This window comes from Schistocerca nitens, chromosome 1, assembly GCF_023898315.1.
Source record: "Schistocerca nitens isolate TAMUIC-IGC-003100 chromosome 1, iqSchNite1.1, whole genome shotgun sequence".
Taxonomy (NCBI): domain Eukaryota; kingdom Metazoa; phylum Arthropoda; class Insecta; order Orthoptera; family Acrididae; genus Schistocerca; species Schistocerca nitens.
Genome location: NC_064614.1, coordinates 1,098,907,582 through 1,098,924,952, shown reverse-complemented (window position 1 = coordinate 1,098,924,952; position 17,371 = coordinate 1,098,907,582). Strand labels below are relative to the sequence as shown.

Here is a 17,371-nt window from a genome sequence, read left to right as displayed (position 1 = left end):
TCACCCATGAGTAATATCTCGCTGCCGTAGGCTGCAATCTGCTTCGCCTCACGTGAAAGCAGCGTGACGAAGAAGCAACACCTATCTAGAGGGCTTTGGAAGAAACCAAGAATCACGGGATTACATCAGATACACAAGCTTCCTTTTAAAAAAAATGAGTAGGAATAGATAGTTAATTCTTTTGAATTGCATGATCGCACGACTTACGATATAAAAAAACATTAATTTCATTTAATCTGTACTGCTACTATTGGGTCCATATCCTTTTCCAAACTGTAGATAACAACCTCAAGATAAGTGATAGGAATGATTCGCCTTTTGCCTGTCACGACATTCACAGAAAACACAGTGTCACAGCTTTGGTGCCCGGGGATGGCGAACTTGTTATGCCATGTGTAGCCATGTAATGGCAAGCAGTCGCGTAATGCCACGAATTACAAAACTGCGTCAGCCGTTCAAACTATCCCAGGAAAACCATTTCGCCAAAAGGGCAAACCTCTTTAGGGAATCGTCGTTCGTCAACGATCAAGAGTAATAAAACTATCTGAACAGTGCCACAGAAAGTCACGTGGAGCAATGTCACCTTAGCTTCGTACATAAGTGTGGACATAGGGAATGGGGACGCTGTATCTGCCTGTTGTCGAGTCCTGGTTATACCAGCTTCTTTACCTGTTTCCATGGTACTCATACAACAATCCCCATGTTTTCTACGAGGTGCGTCTGAAAAGTTCAGTGAATGGCTTCGAAAAATAAAGAAAAGAGCAGCAAACGATTCTTGTGAAATCGCCCGAAGCACTGTAATCACTCGTTGTTGGTTATCCACATCATTACAGGAATGAGACCTGGTGCAACCAATACTATACGGAGACCAAGTGGCACAAAATGGCCTGGTGTTCATCGTCTTCACTGTCTCCCTCGGCTAGAAATCCACGATGGATCAAGCCCCTTCTGTTGAGAAAATGGCACTGTAGACGATGACAACAATGCCATTGACTGGCGCTTGGTCTCCGGATAGTATTGGTTACACAATGTCTTATCTCCTGTAACGATGTGGATATCCAACAACGAATGACTACGATGCTTCGGGCGTTTCACAAGAAACGTTTGCCGACAATGTCCAACACTTTTACAACAGATGTCAGAAGTCTTTTGTAGCTGCTGGTGATTACTTTGAAGGCCGGTAAAAGTATTTGTGTCTAACTCCTGTTTCCTTTCTTTTCTGGGACCATGCCAGGGACACCACAGCCCAGTGTATTTTTAACAGCAAAGACAAGATCCAATTATTAGCCAACAGTGGGGTACATAAAATCACCTGTTCTGATTGTGACAAATTTTACATTGGTCACTCAGGCAGGGACATATCAACTAGGCTGGCTGAACACGAACGCAGCTGGAGGTTGCAGAATTCAGACTCTGCATTTGCCGAGCATGTACCGAGTGAGGGTCACAACTACCAGGCAGTGACCCATGTACTTCATTACCAAAAAAAGGCCATAAACTCAACCAGCTGGAATCCCCGGAAATTAACAATCACCTTGCTCACAGTCCAGACTTAATTCTAAATGACCATACACAGCTTAACACTTCCCCTCTCCTAAACTTCATATAATCATCTCTGTTGTTCATTACTTCCCACACTCTCTCTTCCTACATATTCCCATTTTTCTGTATTCATTAAGTTCTTTTGTTTTGCTGAAGTTGTCTTTGTATTCCATATAGACTGTAGTTTCAATAGTTAAGGCTTTCTTTTAACTATTACTTGTATTACTGTCCATATTTAACACCCCTTGTAGTCATCTCACCAAATATTGTTCATGTTTTACTTTGTTCTTTTATTTAATGCAGACTATTACACAGCCACTGTTTTGATTATAATGTTAATGTTAAAATGCAATACCACCACACTCTCAAAGATTGCATTTACTGTAGGTTCCCTCAAATGCCTGCATTTTCTTGCATTTATTTATTTCTGTTTATCTTATTGATATTGCTTAAGTTCCTTGTGTATTCTGCAGTTACAGTGATAATTGTTTCTCCTTTTAATTGGTTTCTGTATCATTCTCCACGTTCCATACCTCCTGTCTAGTACTAATTTTATTTTATTTTATTAGTTTTGTTTATTAATATAAACTGTTATGTAGGCATGCTATTCCTATTTTGTGTTAAAGGTTTTCCTGTCTACTCCACTGTTATTTATGTACTGTTCAATTTTTTACTTTTTCATTGCAGTATCACCACACTGTCAAAGATGTTACTTACTGTATGTTTCTACTTCAGTCCAGACGTGTTACTTCTCTTCCAATGTACTGGTGCTTTTCATTTATTATAATGTTGTTCTACCAAGAACCGACGGAAGATTCTGTTAACACGAAATGTTTACATTTTACTAGACGCAACACGTGACATCAGAATTCTGAATGCGCTAGGGAAGCTAGAAAATCGCAAAAGGAAATTTCAAAGGGTGAATCTAGCTTTAGTATGTCAATAAATTAAAATAGAATGAATATAAAGATATCTGACCAGAAGAATAAGATATCAATAGAAACAATAATACACTAATGGACATTAAAATTTCTACACCAAGAAGAAAAGCAGATGATAAACGGGTATTCATTGGACAAATATATTATACTAGAACTGACATGTGATTACATTTTCACGCAATTTGGATGCACAGATCCTGAGAAATCAGTACCCACAACAACCACCTCTGGCCGTCATAAGGGCCTTGATACGCCTGGGCATTGAGTCAAACAGAGCTTCGATGGTGTGTACAGGTGCAGCTGCCCATGCAGCTTCAACACGATACCACAGTTCATCAAGAGTAGTGACTGGCGTATTGTGACGAGCCAGTTCCTCGGCCACCATTGACCAGACGTTTTCAGTTGGTGAGAGAGCAGGAGAATGTGCTGGCCAGGGCAGTAGTCCAACAATATCTGTATCCAGAAAGGGCCGTACAGGACCTGCAACATGCGGTCGTGCATCATCCTGCTGAAATATATGGTTTCGCAGGGATCGAATGAAGGGTAGAGCCACGGATCGTAACACATCTGAAATGTAACGTCCACTGTTCAAAGTGCCGCCAATGCGAACAAGAGGTGACCGAGATGTGTAACCAGTGGCACTCCATACCATCATGCCGGGTGATATGCCAGTATGGCGATGACGAATACACGCTTCCAATGTGCGTTCACCGCGATGACGCCAAACACGGATGCGACCATCATGATGCTGTAAACAGAACCTGGATTCATCCGAAAAAATGACGTTTAGCCATACCTGCACCCAGGTTCGTCGTCGAGTACACCATCCCAGGCGCTCCTGTCTGTGAGGCAGCGTCAGGGGTAACCGCAGCCATGGTCTCCGAGCTGATAGTCCTTGCTGTTGCAAACCTCGTCGGACTGGTCGTGCAGATGGTTGTTGTCTTGCAAAAATCCCCATCTGTTGAGTCAGGGATCGAGTCGTGGCTGCACGATCCGTTACAGCCATGCCGATAAGATGCCTGTCAACTCGACTGCTAGTGATACGAGGCCGTTGGGATCCAGCACGGCGTTCCGTATTACCCTCCTTAACCCACCGATTCCATATTCTGCTAACAGTCTATGGATCTCGACCAACGCGAGCGGCAATGTCTTGATACGATAAACCGCAAACGCGATAAGCTACAATCCGACCTTTATCAAAGTGGGAAACGTGATGGTACGCATTTCTCCTCCTTACACGAGGCACCACAGCAAAGTTTCACCAGGCAACGCCGGTCAACTGCTGTTTGTGTATGAGAAATCGGTTGGAAACGTTCCTCATGTCAGCACGTTGTAGGTGTCGCCACCGGCGCCAAACTTGTGTAATGCTCTGAAATGCTAATCATTTGCATATGATAGCATCCTCTTCCTGTCGGTTAAATTTCTCGTCTGTAGCACGTCAGCTTAGTGGTGGCAATTTTAATGGCCAGTAGTGTATAATGGAAATTCAAAGTTAGGAGTGATTTCATATACATTGTCCAATCACATGAATATGATCACCGGCCAAATGCCCAAATAACCGCCGTTTGTATCGCTGACTGCTGCGAGACGTTAGGAAGAGAGTCAGTGAGGTTCTGAAAGGCTTCGACAGGGATGTGGAGCCATGCCGACTCCAGCGTCGCGGCCAGCTGTACCAGGTTTCTCGGTTGAGAACCCAAAGCATGTACAGCAAAGCTGAGGTGGTCCCACAGATTCTCGATTGCGTTTAATTAGGGGAGTCTGGTGCCCACAACGGTACAGTACACTCATACTGGTACTTTTCGATAAACTCATGTACACTGCGATCTGTATGACACTTTACATTGTCCTGCTGGTATATGCCATAGTGCTGGGGAGAAACAAACTGCATGTTGGGATGGATATGGTCCCCAAGAACAGATCCATACTTTTGCTGATCTTCCAGCCTTCCAGAACGCCACGAAAGGATTCCCACACCACAACGCTCCCTCCCTCCCTCCTGGGCCTTCCAACGATTGTTACAGAGTGTTTGCTTTCAGACGTTTCACGCCATACACGGCAACAGCCATCTATCCGATGGATCATAAAGCTTTATTCATACGAAAAGTTGACCTGTCGCCACGCAGCGGACGTTCAGTTGCGGTATTGGTGTGCAAATTACAGCTTTCATCTCTGATGAACAGCGCTCAGCATTGCTGAATGAACTAGCTACCTACTACAGAGGCCCGTATGCGGCAGCGTTGGTTAAACAGTCGTTGAGGTGACACTGCTGGTAGCTCCCTGGTTCCTCTGGGCGGTCAATTGTTCGAGAGAAACGGGAAATCCGGGTTCGAGTCCCGGTCTGGCAGAAATTTACATTGTCGTCATTCCGTTATACACCTCATGGTAGTCCATATTCAAATGCGAATACATTTCACGTAACACTAACGTACGCTCGTGGCTGTTTTAATTAGAGAGAATTGCAACACTAAGAAATTCCGGTGAAATTTCTCTGGATACCATTTGTAAATCTCCTCTCAAAAGGACAGAACGAACAACTGCTAATACTAATCTTTGACCATAATCTCGAACTTCAATCCCGGGCATCTAAGAAATACAACGCAACGAACATCTGCATGTTACTAATCTCCGATCATAGTCCTGAACTTCGTCGAGGTCACATAACGAACGGAAAGGACGAAGGAAAGAAACGTGATGGCAGGCCTCGAGTAGCCTGCAACCTGCTACCCCTAGAAGGTCTTGTTTACAGATTGGACTTGTGGAGTACAAAATCGAAGGTCTGTAATAACGATGTTTGCGTGACGGGAAGTTTGGCTCAAATGGCTCTGAGCACTATGGGACTCAACTGCTGAGGTCATTAGTCCCCTAGAACTTAGAACTAGTTAAACCTAACTAACCTAAGGACATCACAAACATCCATGCCCGAGGCAGGATTCGAACCTGCGACCGTAGCGGTCTTGCGGTTCCAGACTACAGCGCCTTTAACCGCACGGCCACTTCGGACGGGAAGTTTCCAAGACACTACCACAAGAGAGAAGTTGGAGACTGCTCATTTCGCAGAAAATGATTTCAATCTCATCCCGTTTTCGTACAAATAGAACGGCAAGTAACTTTGTGCAAGAGATTAAGCAAATTGAAATAATAGTTTCCGATTAATATCATCCCCATTCTCTCATATTAAAATACAAGAAGTTAGCACAAGCCCCCTGCATATGACAAAAAGCACGCCTGTTAGTGACAGACTATACAAGAAGTGAAGACGGAGAAGATGTAACGTTTACATGGAGAGATCGACGTGTCTCTAGGAGTATATGCGATGTTTCGTCACCAGCTATCAGGGAATGTCAGGTGATTCCTCTTTAAATGTAACGGACCCACCTCTCCTGATATTACTACTGATAATTGTTAGATAATGCCAAATCGATGATTTATTGTGGTACAATTATGGATGTCTGGATCGCATGGCAGATTAATTCTCAAGAATGCAACACAAAGCCGACATCTTTTTTTCCTATTCTCTCACAATTAACAAATATGTTCGTTGTCATTACGTTTGCCGTCATACGCTTCGCTTCGTTTCTGTTGCTCAGTGTCGTTAACGCAATGCAGAAATTTCAGTTGTTCAACATTTTCTGCTTTCATTTCACTACATCCATTTTTATTTTCGGTTGCGTCTCGTATGTGTTGTAGCTTCCAACTACTTCTCCTATAACATTTTATTCAAGAACAATAATTTCCTGCTTTCCAATGTCCTTCCCTTTTCCTAAGACTTTGATAATTATTTGCAGTCAATTTCTACTGATTCTTTCTTCGGTGGTAATTAAGCATTCTAGAGAGTATTGTCAGAGGTATTGTGAAACACTCACCTGAAGATGAACTGAATGGCTGTCAGCAGAAATATCATGGCAAGATGACGACGTCATCCAGCTGCAAGCTGACAACCGCTCAGCCACTTTCAGTTAATTATTGTGAGAGCATCACAGATAGACACAGAGCAGTGTGAATGTTAGCAAGCTGCAGTTCCAAACTGTAAAGGTTTCTCAGTTACCAGAAGAGTTCCGGCATGCATTTAGGCTTACACGTGACGCTTCAGTATTTCAGGAAAACCACATTGAAATTCAATTCGTGGCTTCGCTGGAAAGTTTGCATTTCAGTATCTTCAGTAGCGACTGACAGGGGTCGTCTTTGATAATACGAGTGATGAACCAAGTAAGCATACGAGGGGCGTTTGAAAAGTCCGTGCAAAAATAGAAACTACCTACGTGTTTGGGGTAAAACATTTTTATTTTTCCACATAGTCTCCTTTTAGACTTATGCACTTCGTCCAACGCTGTTCTCATGTGTTGATCCCTTCCGAATAACAGGAATTGTCGAAGTCTGCAAAATAGCTATTAGTTGCTGCAATCAACTCCTTATTTGAACAAAATCTTTGTCCCGCCAGCCATTTCTTCAAATTGGAGAAGAAATAGTAGTCCGAGGGAGTCAAGTCAGGATAATATGGGTACGTGAAACGAGTTGGAATCCTATTTCCATTGACTTTGCGACCACAACTGCTGAGTTCTGTGCTGGTGCATTGTCTTGATGGAAAAGGACTTTTTTGCGGTCCAGTCGCTTGCGTTTTTCTTGCAGCTCGGTTTTCAGACGGTCCATCAACGATGAATAATATGCACCTGTAATAGCTTTACCCTTTTCCAGATAGTCGATGAGGATTATCCCTTGCGAATCCCAAAAGACAGTCGACATAACCTTTCTGGCCGCAGGACTGGTCTTCGTCTTTTTTGGTGCAGATTATCCCTTGGTAACCCATTGTTTAGATTGTTGTTTGGTCTCAGGAGTATAGTAATGTATCCATGTTTCATCCACAGTGACGAAACGACGCTTAAAGGCCTGCGGATTCTTCCTGAACAGCTGCAAACAATCCCTGCAACGCTTCACACGATTCCGTTTTTGGTCAAGCATGAGCAATCGCGGAACCCATCTTGCGGATAACTTTCTCATGTCCAAATGTTTATGCAAAATATTATGTACCCGCTCATTCGAGATGCCCACAGCACTAGCAGTCTTACACGCCTTAACTCTTCTGTCATCCATCACCATATCGTGGATTTTATCAATGATTTCTGGAGTCGTAACCTCCACAGGGCGTCCAGAACGCTCAGCATCACTTGTGCCCATATGGCCACTCCGAAAATTTTGAAACCACTTATAAACTGTTCTAATCGAAGGTGCACAGTCACTGTAATGTTTATCAAGCTTCTCTTTACTCTCCTGAGGCGTTTTGCCTTTCATAAAGTAATGTTTAATCACCACACGATATTCTTTTTCTTCCATTTTTTTGACAATCACTCGATTTCCTTGATTCACACGAGTGCCAAACACAAAGAAATAGACCAATATGGCTGAAACTTGGTGTTCTTTCCAAAGATGCTAATAACTAAACATGACCTCGATTCGCGCCGGTAGTGCCATCTCTCGGACTTTGCACGGACTTTTCAAAAGCCCCTCGTAACACGGCCACTTGTGAATAAAGAAACATTGGTGTTTCCAGAATGAGATTTTCACTCTGCAGCGGAGTGTGCGCTGATATGAAACTTCCTGGCAGATTAAAACTGTGTGCCCGACCGAGACACGAACTCGGGACCTTTGCCTTTCGCGGGCATGTGCTCTACCATCTGAGCTACCGAAGGTAGGAGACGAGATACTGGCAGAAGTAAAGCTGTGAGGGCTGGGCCTGAATCGTACTTTGGTAGCTCAGATGGTAGAGCACTTGCCCGCGAAAGGCAAAGGTCCCGAGATCGAGTCTCGGTCGGGCACACAGTTTTAATCTGCCAGGAAGTTTCAAAATTGGTGTTGTTGTTCTGGTCTTCAGTTCGAAGTCTTGTTTGATGCAGCTCTCCTCACTACTCTACCTTCTCCAAGCCTCTTCATGTCTTCATACCTACTGCAACCTATATCCATTTGAACTGAACCTACTTGCTCTATGCTGTTGTGTACGACTTCGTTCACAATCGTAGGGAGACGTGGGCTACAGAGTGGTGCGGCAACTGTCGTCATAGGAGAGGTAGGAGAGCTGGAGGAGCAGAAGTGGTTGGCGAACAAGTTAAGGGGGGGGGGGGGGGGGTTTAGGACGCCAAACGGGCCGACTTGGAGTAGGAGATGCACCACAGGACATTTTATTTTCTACTGTCTATACTTTTACAAATAAATTCATAAAACTTTGTCAGCATGATCAGGAAGGATTCAGGATTCACACTCATAGTAGTGTAAGTGCAGAAACATAACAAAATAAATCTTTTTTAGATATGAAATTTCATCATTTTTTGACTTACTGTTGGCTGCATTTGTTGCTATAGGTACATTTTTCTTCACAAGTAAGAGAGATTCTGTGATGAATTTTGCACAGCATACAAACCATACTTACAGGTGTATGAAACTCTACAATTTTCCAAATCTATTAAAAACTGTAGTAAAAATTTAGATAATTAACTACAAAATTTGATTTTTTTCTAAACATAAAGTTTAAAACGTAACAGCTCATTCGATTTTTCATAAATTAAATAGATTCTATAGTTTCAGACACCTGTAAGTATGGTTTGTATGCTGTGCAAAATTCATCGAACAGTCTCTCTTACTTATGAAGTAAAGTGTACCTATAGCAACAAATGCAGCCAATAGTAAGTGAAAAAAATGATGAAATTTCACATGTAAAAAAAATTATTTTGTTATGTTTTTGAACTTCCGCTGCTACGACTGTGAATCCTGAATCCTTCCTGGTCATACTGACAAAGTTTTATGAATTTTCTTGTAAAAGTATAGAAAGTGGAAATTAAAATGTCCTGTGGTGCCTCTCCTACTCCAAGTCGGCCCGTTTGACGTCCTACCCCCCTTAACAGAAGAAACAGAAGATTTACTTAACCCGTATTTCTCCAAGTGTGCGAAGACTCATCACAAATAATGCAGCAAGAGATATGTACAGCTATTACAACAACTATGAGGCTTGAATGATGACATCGCATTGAAGAGACTCCAAGTGCAAGTGGGGTGAAAGGCTGCCTCCGGCCGTTCTGTATCGCGGCAGCGGAGAGCGCTTGTAGTCCAGGGCCACAGAAGGCGTGGCTCAGCAGGAGCGCACCATTGGGTCTTCCAGATCCTGTGTGACCGCCATTGGCGTTAGACAGAAACTTGCAGTTCCGTTGCCAGCTGCGAGATGCCTGTTGATGGTATCGATACGAGATACCATACATGCCAACCGTGATCTCCCTCTATGATTTTGACCCTACACACTTCAATACATTGCCAACTGACCATTCCTTGATGCCTCAGGATGTGTCCTATCTACCGGACCCTTCTTGAAGTCAAATTGTGCCACAAATTAATTTTTCTACCCAATTAGTTTCAGTATATTCTCATTAGTTACTCAGTCTACCTGCATAAAGTTCACCATTCTTTGATAGCACTTTATTGTAAAACCTACTGTTCTCTTGTTGTCTGAATGTTTCATAGTTCACGTACGAGGCTGCTGTCCAGACAAATACCTCCAGAAAAGAATTCCTAACCCTTCAATTTGTATTCAGTGTCACGAAGTTTCTCTTTTTGGAAATGATTTTCTTGCTATTACCAGTCTCCGTTCACATTCTTCCAGCATCTGCCATAAGTCAATTTGCTGCCAAAATAATAAAGCTCACAGACCACTCGTAGTGACATTTCCTAATCTAATTTCATCATCATCGCTTGATTTAATTTGACAGTATTCCACTATCTTTGTTTTACTTTTTATGTTTATCTTGCAACTTATTCTCAAGATACCCATCCATTCCATACAATTGCTCTTCCAAATCCTTTTCCATCCCTGATAGAACTACCAGGAAACCTGAAAGATTCTATTTCTTCTCTGTGAATTTTAATTCCCTTCCGAAACTTTTTCTTGGTTTCCTGCACTGCTCGTTCGATGTACAGATCAATCTGTATCGAGGATACGCCACTAACCTTCTTCACTCCATTCTCAATTAATGCTTTCCTTCGTCTCTTATAAAAAAATTCTGATTTCTGCACGAACTGATGTGAACTTTTCGCTCTTTGTATTTTTCCAGCTATTTTTTGAATTTCCGAGAGTGTATTCCAGTCAACACTGCCAAAAGCGTCCTTCAAATTCACAAATGCAGTTTACCTTTCTTCAACTTATTTTCTTATATACGATGGAAAAGTGGAAATGAGCGTTTGGCGTCAATGGCCGGGAGGTCCCTTACAGGGCAGGTCCGGCCGCCTTGGTGCAGGTCTTATTACATTCGACGCCACAATGGGCGGCCTGTGCGTCGGATGGGGAAGAAATGATAACACAACACCCAGTTCCTGAGCGGAGAAAATCCCCGACCCAGCCGGGAAGCGAACCTGGGCCCCTTAGGACGGCAGTCCGTCACGCTGACCATTCAGCTATGGGGCCGACTCATATGCGAAGTAGGATCATGATTGCCTCACTTGCTCCCAAGATTGGGTTGTATCAGTTTTCTCCGTTCTTTTGTAGACAATTCGTGTTAGAATTTTTCAACCATTATTTATCAGGTTGTCAGCACTTGACTTCTTTGGAACTGGAATTATTTCATTCAGCGTGAAATCTGAGCGTATTTCGTCTATTTCACATATCTTGCATACTAGGTAGGATAGTTCTGTCATGTTTAGGGTGTCCTTCTGAGGGAATTACGTCTGTTCCGTGTCCACGGGACTTATTAGGTGTTTCAGTTCCATGTCAAATTCTTCCCACCCCTAATTTTCATCTGCTTTGCCTCCACTTTCTCTAATATTGCCCTCAAGCTTCTTTTCCTTGTACAGCCCTTCTCCATATAAATCCTTCCCTTCAGCTTTACCTTCATCGCTTAGTACAGGTTTATCAGCCGAGCTCCTAATATTTACGCAACTTTTCTTGTCTCCAAGGTTCCCTTTAATTTTCCTTTCCCACTGTCATGCATGTTTCTACAACCTTGAATTTCTCTTCCAGCGATTCCTATTTTGCTGTTTTGAATTTTGTGTCAAACTTCGTTTTAGACGTCTATATTTCCTTTTGTATGATTCATTGCTGTGTGTTTATAGTTTCACCTTTCGTCATTTAAATCAAGTGTATCCTGTATTACCCAAGCGTGTCTACTGGGCCTTGTCTTTATGTCCAATTGATCATATGCTCCCTTAACTATTTCATGTCTCAAAGGTACCCATTCGTCTTGTGTTATATTCCATTCCCCTCCTTGAGTCCGTTGTTGCCTATTGTTCCTTCAATTCTTTCACTTTGTCCAGATAATATCTCCTTATTTTCCTAATTTTCTGCAATTTAGTAAGTTTTAATTTGTAGTTCGTAACCGGTAACTTACTACCAGAGTCCATATCTGCCCCCATAGATTGTTTTACGATTCTTAAACCATGCCTTAGCAATGATTGGATTCCGCTCTATGCAGTATTCTACCTGACGATTTCCCCTTTCATTTCTTTCTTCAAGACCACATTCCACTATTTTCCTTCTCCCTCGTTTCCTGCTATTGAATTCCAATCCCCGATCACAATTACATTTTGTATTCCTAAACTATCCGAATAATTTTTTGATCTAATCACACATTCTCTTCATCATCTGTGGAGCTACTAAACTTGTATAACTGTGTGAATGTTAGCTTCTTGTATACCCTGGCTACAATAATGTGTCCACTGTGTTGTTCATAGTGGTTTACCCGCCATCGCATTTTCTTATTCATTGTTAGGCGTACTCTTAATTACCCCTACTTGATTTTGTATGAATAACCCTGTATTCACCTGACCAAATGTACTGTCCTTAAAGCAACTGCTGTTTACTGATTCCCACTGTAGCCTCAATCTTTTAATTTTTTTTAGATTCTTTAAATTATCTACTATGTTAAGGGATGCAACAGTCAAAACCCCAACTCGTAGTGCAACATTTTGTTTTCCCTGATGGCAACGCCCTCCTCAACAGTCACTCTTGCCCCTCTCCCCCATCTCTGCATTCTCACAGAGGTCAGATTAAAGGCACATATTACATGCATAATATTTTACACATTTTTACATCATTAAGCTACACAGTAGAGATACATGCCATCGGTAAATGTAATGAATGTAGTTTCTCCTTGCTTCCAGCCTTTCGCAGTACCAGATCGCTAGTCCAAGTTGGCTACTGTTAAACTGGCTCAAATGGCTCTGAGCACTATGGGACTCAACATCTTAGGTCATAAGTCCCCTAGAACTCAGAACTACTTAAACCTAACTAACCTAAGGACATCACACACACCCATGCCCGAGGCAGGATTCGAACCTGCGACGGTAGCAGTCCCGCGGTTCCGGACTGCAGCGCCAGAACCGCACGGCCACCGCGGCCGGCTACTGTTAAACTGTCAAATCAGTAAATCAGCCAGACAATTACCTTTGCAGTTACTGACGCGCTGCTGCCTCTTTTCAGGAACCACTTCTCCGATGGTATATTAAAGTCAATGTCACATTGTTCTATACTCTCTCAAGAATTTTATATCGTAAGAAGAAAGCAGCTATCAGGATATTCGGTGCTACGTCCTCCATACTCCGAGACAATGAATACGCTGCGTAAAGCTTAACATATAGTGCTGATTTCTACATAGCTACTAACGAAATTTGGTGTGTTTTAAATATGACTACTTTATCGATTTTCTAGTTAGTGGTCAAGCTGTGATATTGGTCGCTTTAATACTTCAGCCACAGTTAGTTTTAACAACATTTCAACAAGCAGTTTTGTATTAATATTTCGATTATTACATTAAAATTTTTATAATTGATCGTAAGGGTAGGGAGCCCGTAAAATATTGTGGGAAAGAATTCGAGAGATGTTAATAAAAATTTGACTTCATCTTGATAAGACTGTCAGACTTTAACCCACAGTCACTGGAATACTTTATTAAGGAGCTTCCTAACCCAGTTTACTAGAATTACTAATATCTAATCACAAATTTCATGTTTTACATGTTAATAACGACTCATCGCCAAGTACTTGTTAGACAAGTAAAAATAATATGTAAACGGAAATAACTGTGGCAGAACACCAAGAAAGTGTTTCCTTTTAGGTTTGACAGTCACGTTCTCACAAAGACTGACGGAGACCTCACAGTGTGTTACACCTGAATATTTCTAATCTACTCCCAAAAAGATCTTCTCTTTTGACCTGGAAAAGAAACTTGTACAAACATATATACTTCCAGTTATTCATTACAGCGATATTATCCTGCAACGTCTTTCTCAGGAAAGTCCACGGGCATGGAACTGTTACCTGTGTTCGTTATACCTGTGATGTTCGACTCTTTGATCACATTTCAATATTATACACACAGCTATCTTGGCTGCGTGCAGACAAGAGCTGAGATTTGCAAGTCCTTTGTCTTCTCTACTGTCTTATCAATGAACATTGTCTCTCAATCCCTCCTGGACCTTAACACTCTTGTCTGAACAACATGGCAGCGACACAGGTTCCCATCAGAGCAAAATCCCTTCTGTCCCATTCCATCACGTAACCACTTTCTCGAAGTCCTTTACCGTAGACAAATGTAACTCTGGAATAACCTCCCTCATTACATCAGAGAACTGAATAACATCTTCGGTTTCAGGAGACAGTTATTGAACCAACAATAATGGCTACCATTGTCCCTGTATGCACTCGTTACCTCGATAATCTTTCCAACATCTTTTTCATTTCCCAGTGCTCTTAGAAGTAGTGCCAGTATTGATTTCATTAATTCTTAGACAGTGCTGTTTATTCACATTGTCTCTACATTCACTCAGATCCTTTTGTTACTATCTAACATGTCATATTAAAATTATTGTTATCTCTGAGCTAACTTTGACTAAAAAAACTACTTTGTGTGAGACCCCGGACCGATGTAAGAGAGGACCCGAAGGTCGTAATCTGATCAGGTTAAATACATAAACAACTAAAATAAATGAAATACGCTGTTTATTTCTCAGTGATCGACGTGGAGTATTGCCTTTATTCCAAAATTCACAAAATTAGAACAAGAAATAAGACATATGGAGATAATTGTTTCCTTCACAGGTATCAGTTGTGAACCGTGCCAGTTCTCATACGTTCCGCTGGCAATCTCTTCAACTAAAGAACAGCTTAAGCGGCGCTTGTAGAGTTTGCAACCAGCACCAGACCCACGCCGGCTTCCAGGGTCACAGACTGTGGAGACACCGTTGCCCTGTAACACAAAAAACACACAAATGAGCCACGTGATGTCGTATGAAAGAAAGAGTGACGTGACGAAATAATGGATAGTGGGTATTATGACGCGACGTAGTGTATCAGCTAGATTAGTAAATAATGTCATATCATATTGGTCACAAGAGGGTGGCAACGTTCCCACGATCAGCGTATGAGGTTCGTGATTCGTGGAAATGTAGACTACACACAAGAATAGAGACCAGTAGATTTTGCTAGATGTATAAATGGTTCATTTTAGTATGAAAGAAGTGAGTATTTGTTACGTAAAGAAATCTCTGGAGTGTCAAGTTACACAGAAATATTATACTTTTTATGATTAGTTAGTGGAAAGGAATGATATTACCTGTTTTTAACGTCAAATTATTAAATTAAAGAGTTTTATATGTATGATATGAGCCATTACAGTTACGCCCTTAATCAAAACATGGGTGTAAAAACAATTCACGAAAATTTATTGTAAAAGAAAAGGAAATAATCGACTGAGAATTGATTTTTGTAAAATGATACTAGAGTTTTATAGAAGAAAGATATATTAAGTCACATTCACAGTTAAGGTGCTGAGGTGTATGTGCACATGACGTAGCTCTAGTTTAGAAACCATGGCGAAAAGTTCTCAGGTAAAGTTCATGATAAAAAGATATAATGTAGAACCCATAGTAAAAAGCTGTATGAATTGGATGCTTGTAATTCAACGAGATCAAGATTTTTTTAGAGACATTTGGATGAACTATTTGAAAATGTAGTAATAAAACAGGAAAGAGATTTTGAAATCGACGTATTTTATGTACAAGATAAAAATGAGGCTCTTAAAATTTCAATCTTATGCGTATGCAAGCCAAACCCTGAACTGTGATGCAGTAATTACGATGTTAACTTCAAAAATGATGCAGATAAAACGAGAAATGTATTCTGTGTGTAGTATCATCCAGAGATCACGGTGCTGGGCCAAAATCGGCAACGCACTCGATGTTACAGACATTAGTGTTCTCTTTGCAATCCACAACGACGAATGGGAGGTTCTAAAGAAGATACGACCTCTCTCTCTCAGTACCCTCACACGGAGGTCAATATAGAGCCGATCCTGGAAGCGCTCTGCCCCACTTCGTGACCTCAACTGAAGCAATCACCATCATCGAGCAGGACTAAAGAGTTATTCTTGTCTCAGACGGAATAGTACTTCTGTAAAGGTTGAACACTGTACTTCAATGGAACAGTTCGTTAAATAGTGTATCGAGTGATGCTTTAATGGTCAATTACAGTTATAAATTATCAAGTACTCCTCTTGCATACTATTTTATCTTGTTCAGGAAATCTTTTTACTCATTCATGTAATAACATGAACTAATATATCACATGTTGTAGATCCAGTGATCCATCTCCCAGAGCAATGAAAGAACCAACAGTGCCGTTTCGTCTGGTCATAACACTGTCTTTATTTAATTGAACTTTCCTCTGTCCTGTTTAAGTGAGAAAATTTGCAATCTCATGTTTTCATTCTAACGCATTTGTTGGAGGGGAAAATATGGTACTTGTTTGCATAGAAATGGAGATTGAAATTGATTCGTCACATACAATCATGAATCGTAACAAGCAAATAATTTAATTCTTTATTTACAACATGAAACGTTTCACATAACAAAATGTAGAAGATTTTATTTTCGCTTTTTTTTCCTAAGAAAGGACATTCACTTAATTAAAAGACTATATCACTGAGGATTTTTTATTTTACAAAACATGGTAGATGAGTCAGCATATTCTTTAAATTAGTATCTTTCTTCATTCGATAAATTACATTTAAATGGCAGCAGAAGCCACTACTTGGAGTGTTGAACCAGTCGGTGGTGAACCTGCCACTGCCTGTCCTCATATTATTCCGGGTACTGTGTATGTGTAGTTCGCAGGTGCAATCAGTGTGCTAATTAGTCAAATTTTTCTTCATTGTCGTCAACCACAAATTAATGAAAGGAAAATACTTCGTCGCTTACTATACACATCAAGAAAAGTTGGCATCACCTTGTTTCCGAGAGTCCCGGAACCTGTACAGAAAATTGGAATAGAGATCAATATAAACATCATTTCCGCCCTTTTTATTACTCATGAAAACCACACACTACATGTTGTACCACCGGTACATCTAATACCCAGTAGCACGTCCACTTGCATTGATGCATGCCTTTATTCGTCGTGGCATACTACCGACAAGTTCATCTAGGCACAGTTGGTCCAGACTGTCTCACTCCTCAACGGCGATTCGGCATAGATCCCTCAGAGTGGTTGGTGGGTCAAGTCGTCAACAAACAGCCCTTTTCAATGTATCGCACGCGTGTTCGATAGGGTTCATGTCTGGAGAACATGCTGGACACTCTAGTAGAGCGATATCGTTATCATGAAGGAAGTCATTCACAAGATGTGGGAATTGTCGTCCATGAAGACGAATGCCTCGCGAATATGCTGCCGATATCGTTGCACTATCGCTAGGAGGATGGCATTCATGTATCGTACAGTCGATACGGTGGCTTCCACGACCACCAGCGGCGTACGTCGGCCCCACGTAATGCCACCAGAAAACAGCAGGGAACCTCCATCTTGCTGCACTCGCTGGACGATGTATTTGAGGCGTTCAGTCTGACCGTGTTGCCTCGATACACGTCTC

General features: G+C 41.5%; 1 protein-coding gene across 1 annotated transcript in view; it reads right to left on the bottom strand.

Moving 5' to 3' along the window:
- Positions 1–14,431: 14,431 nt before the first annotated feature.
- Positions 14,432–17,371, bottom strand: part of LOC126198740 (maltase 2-like) — a 118,178-nt gene continuing 115,238 nt past the window's right edge. Inside the window, exon 10 of the mRNA XM_049935288.1 lies at positions 14,432–14,695. Coding sequence (XP_049791245.1) covers positions 14,614–14,695 — 82 coding nt within the window. The 3' untranslated portion in view covers positions 14,432–14,613. The remainder of the gene's footprint in view (positions 14,696–17,371) is intronic.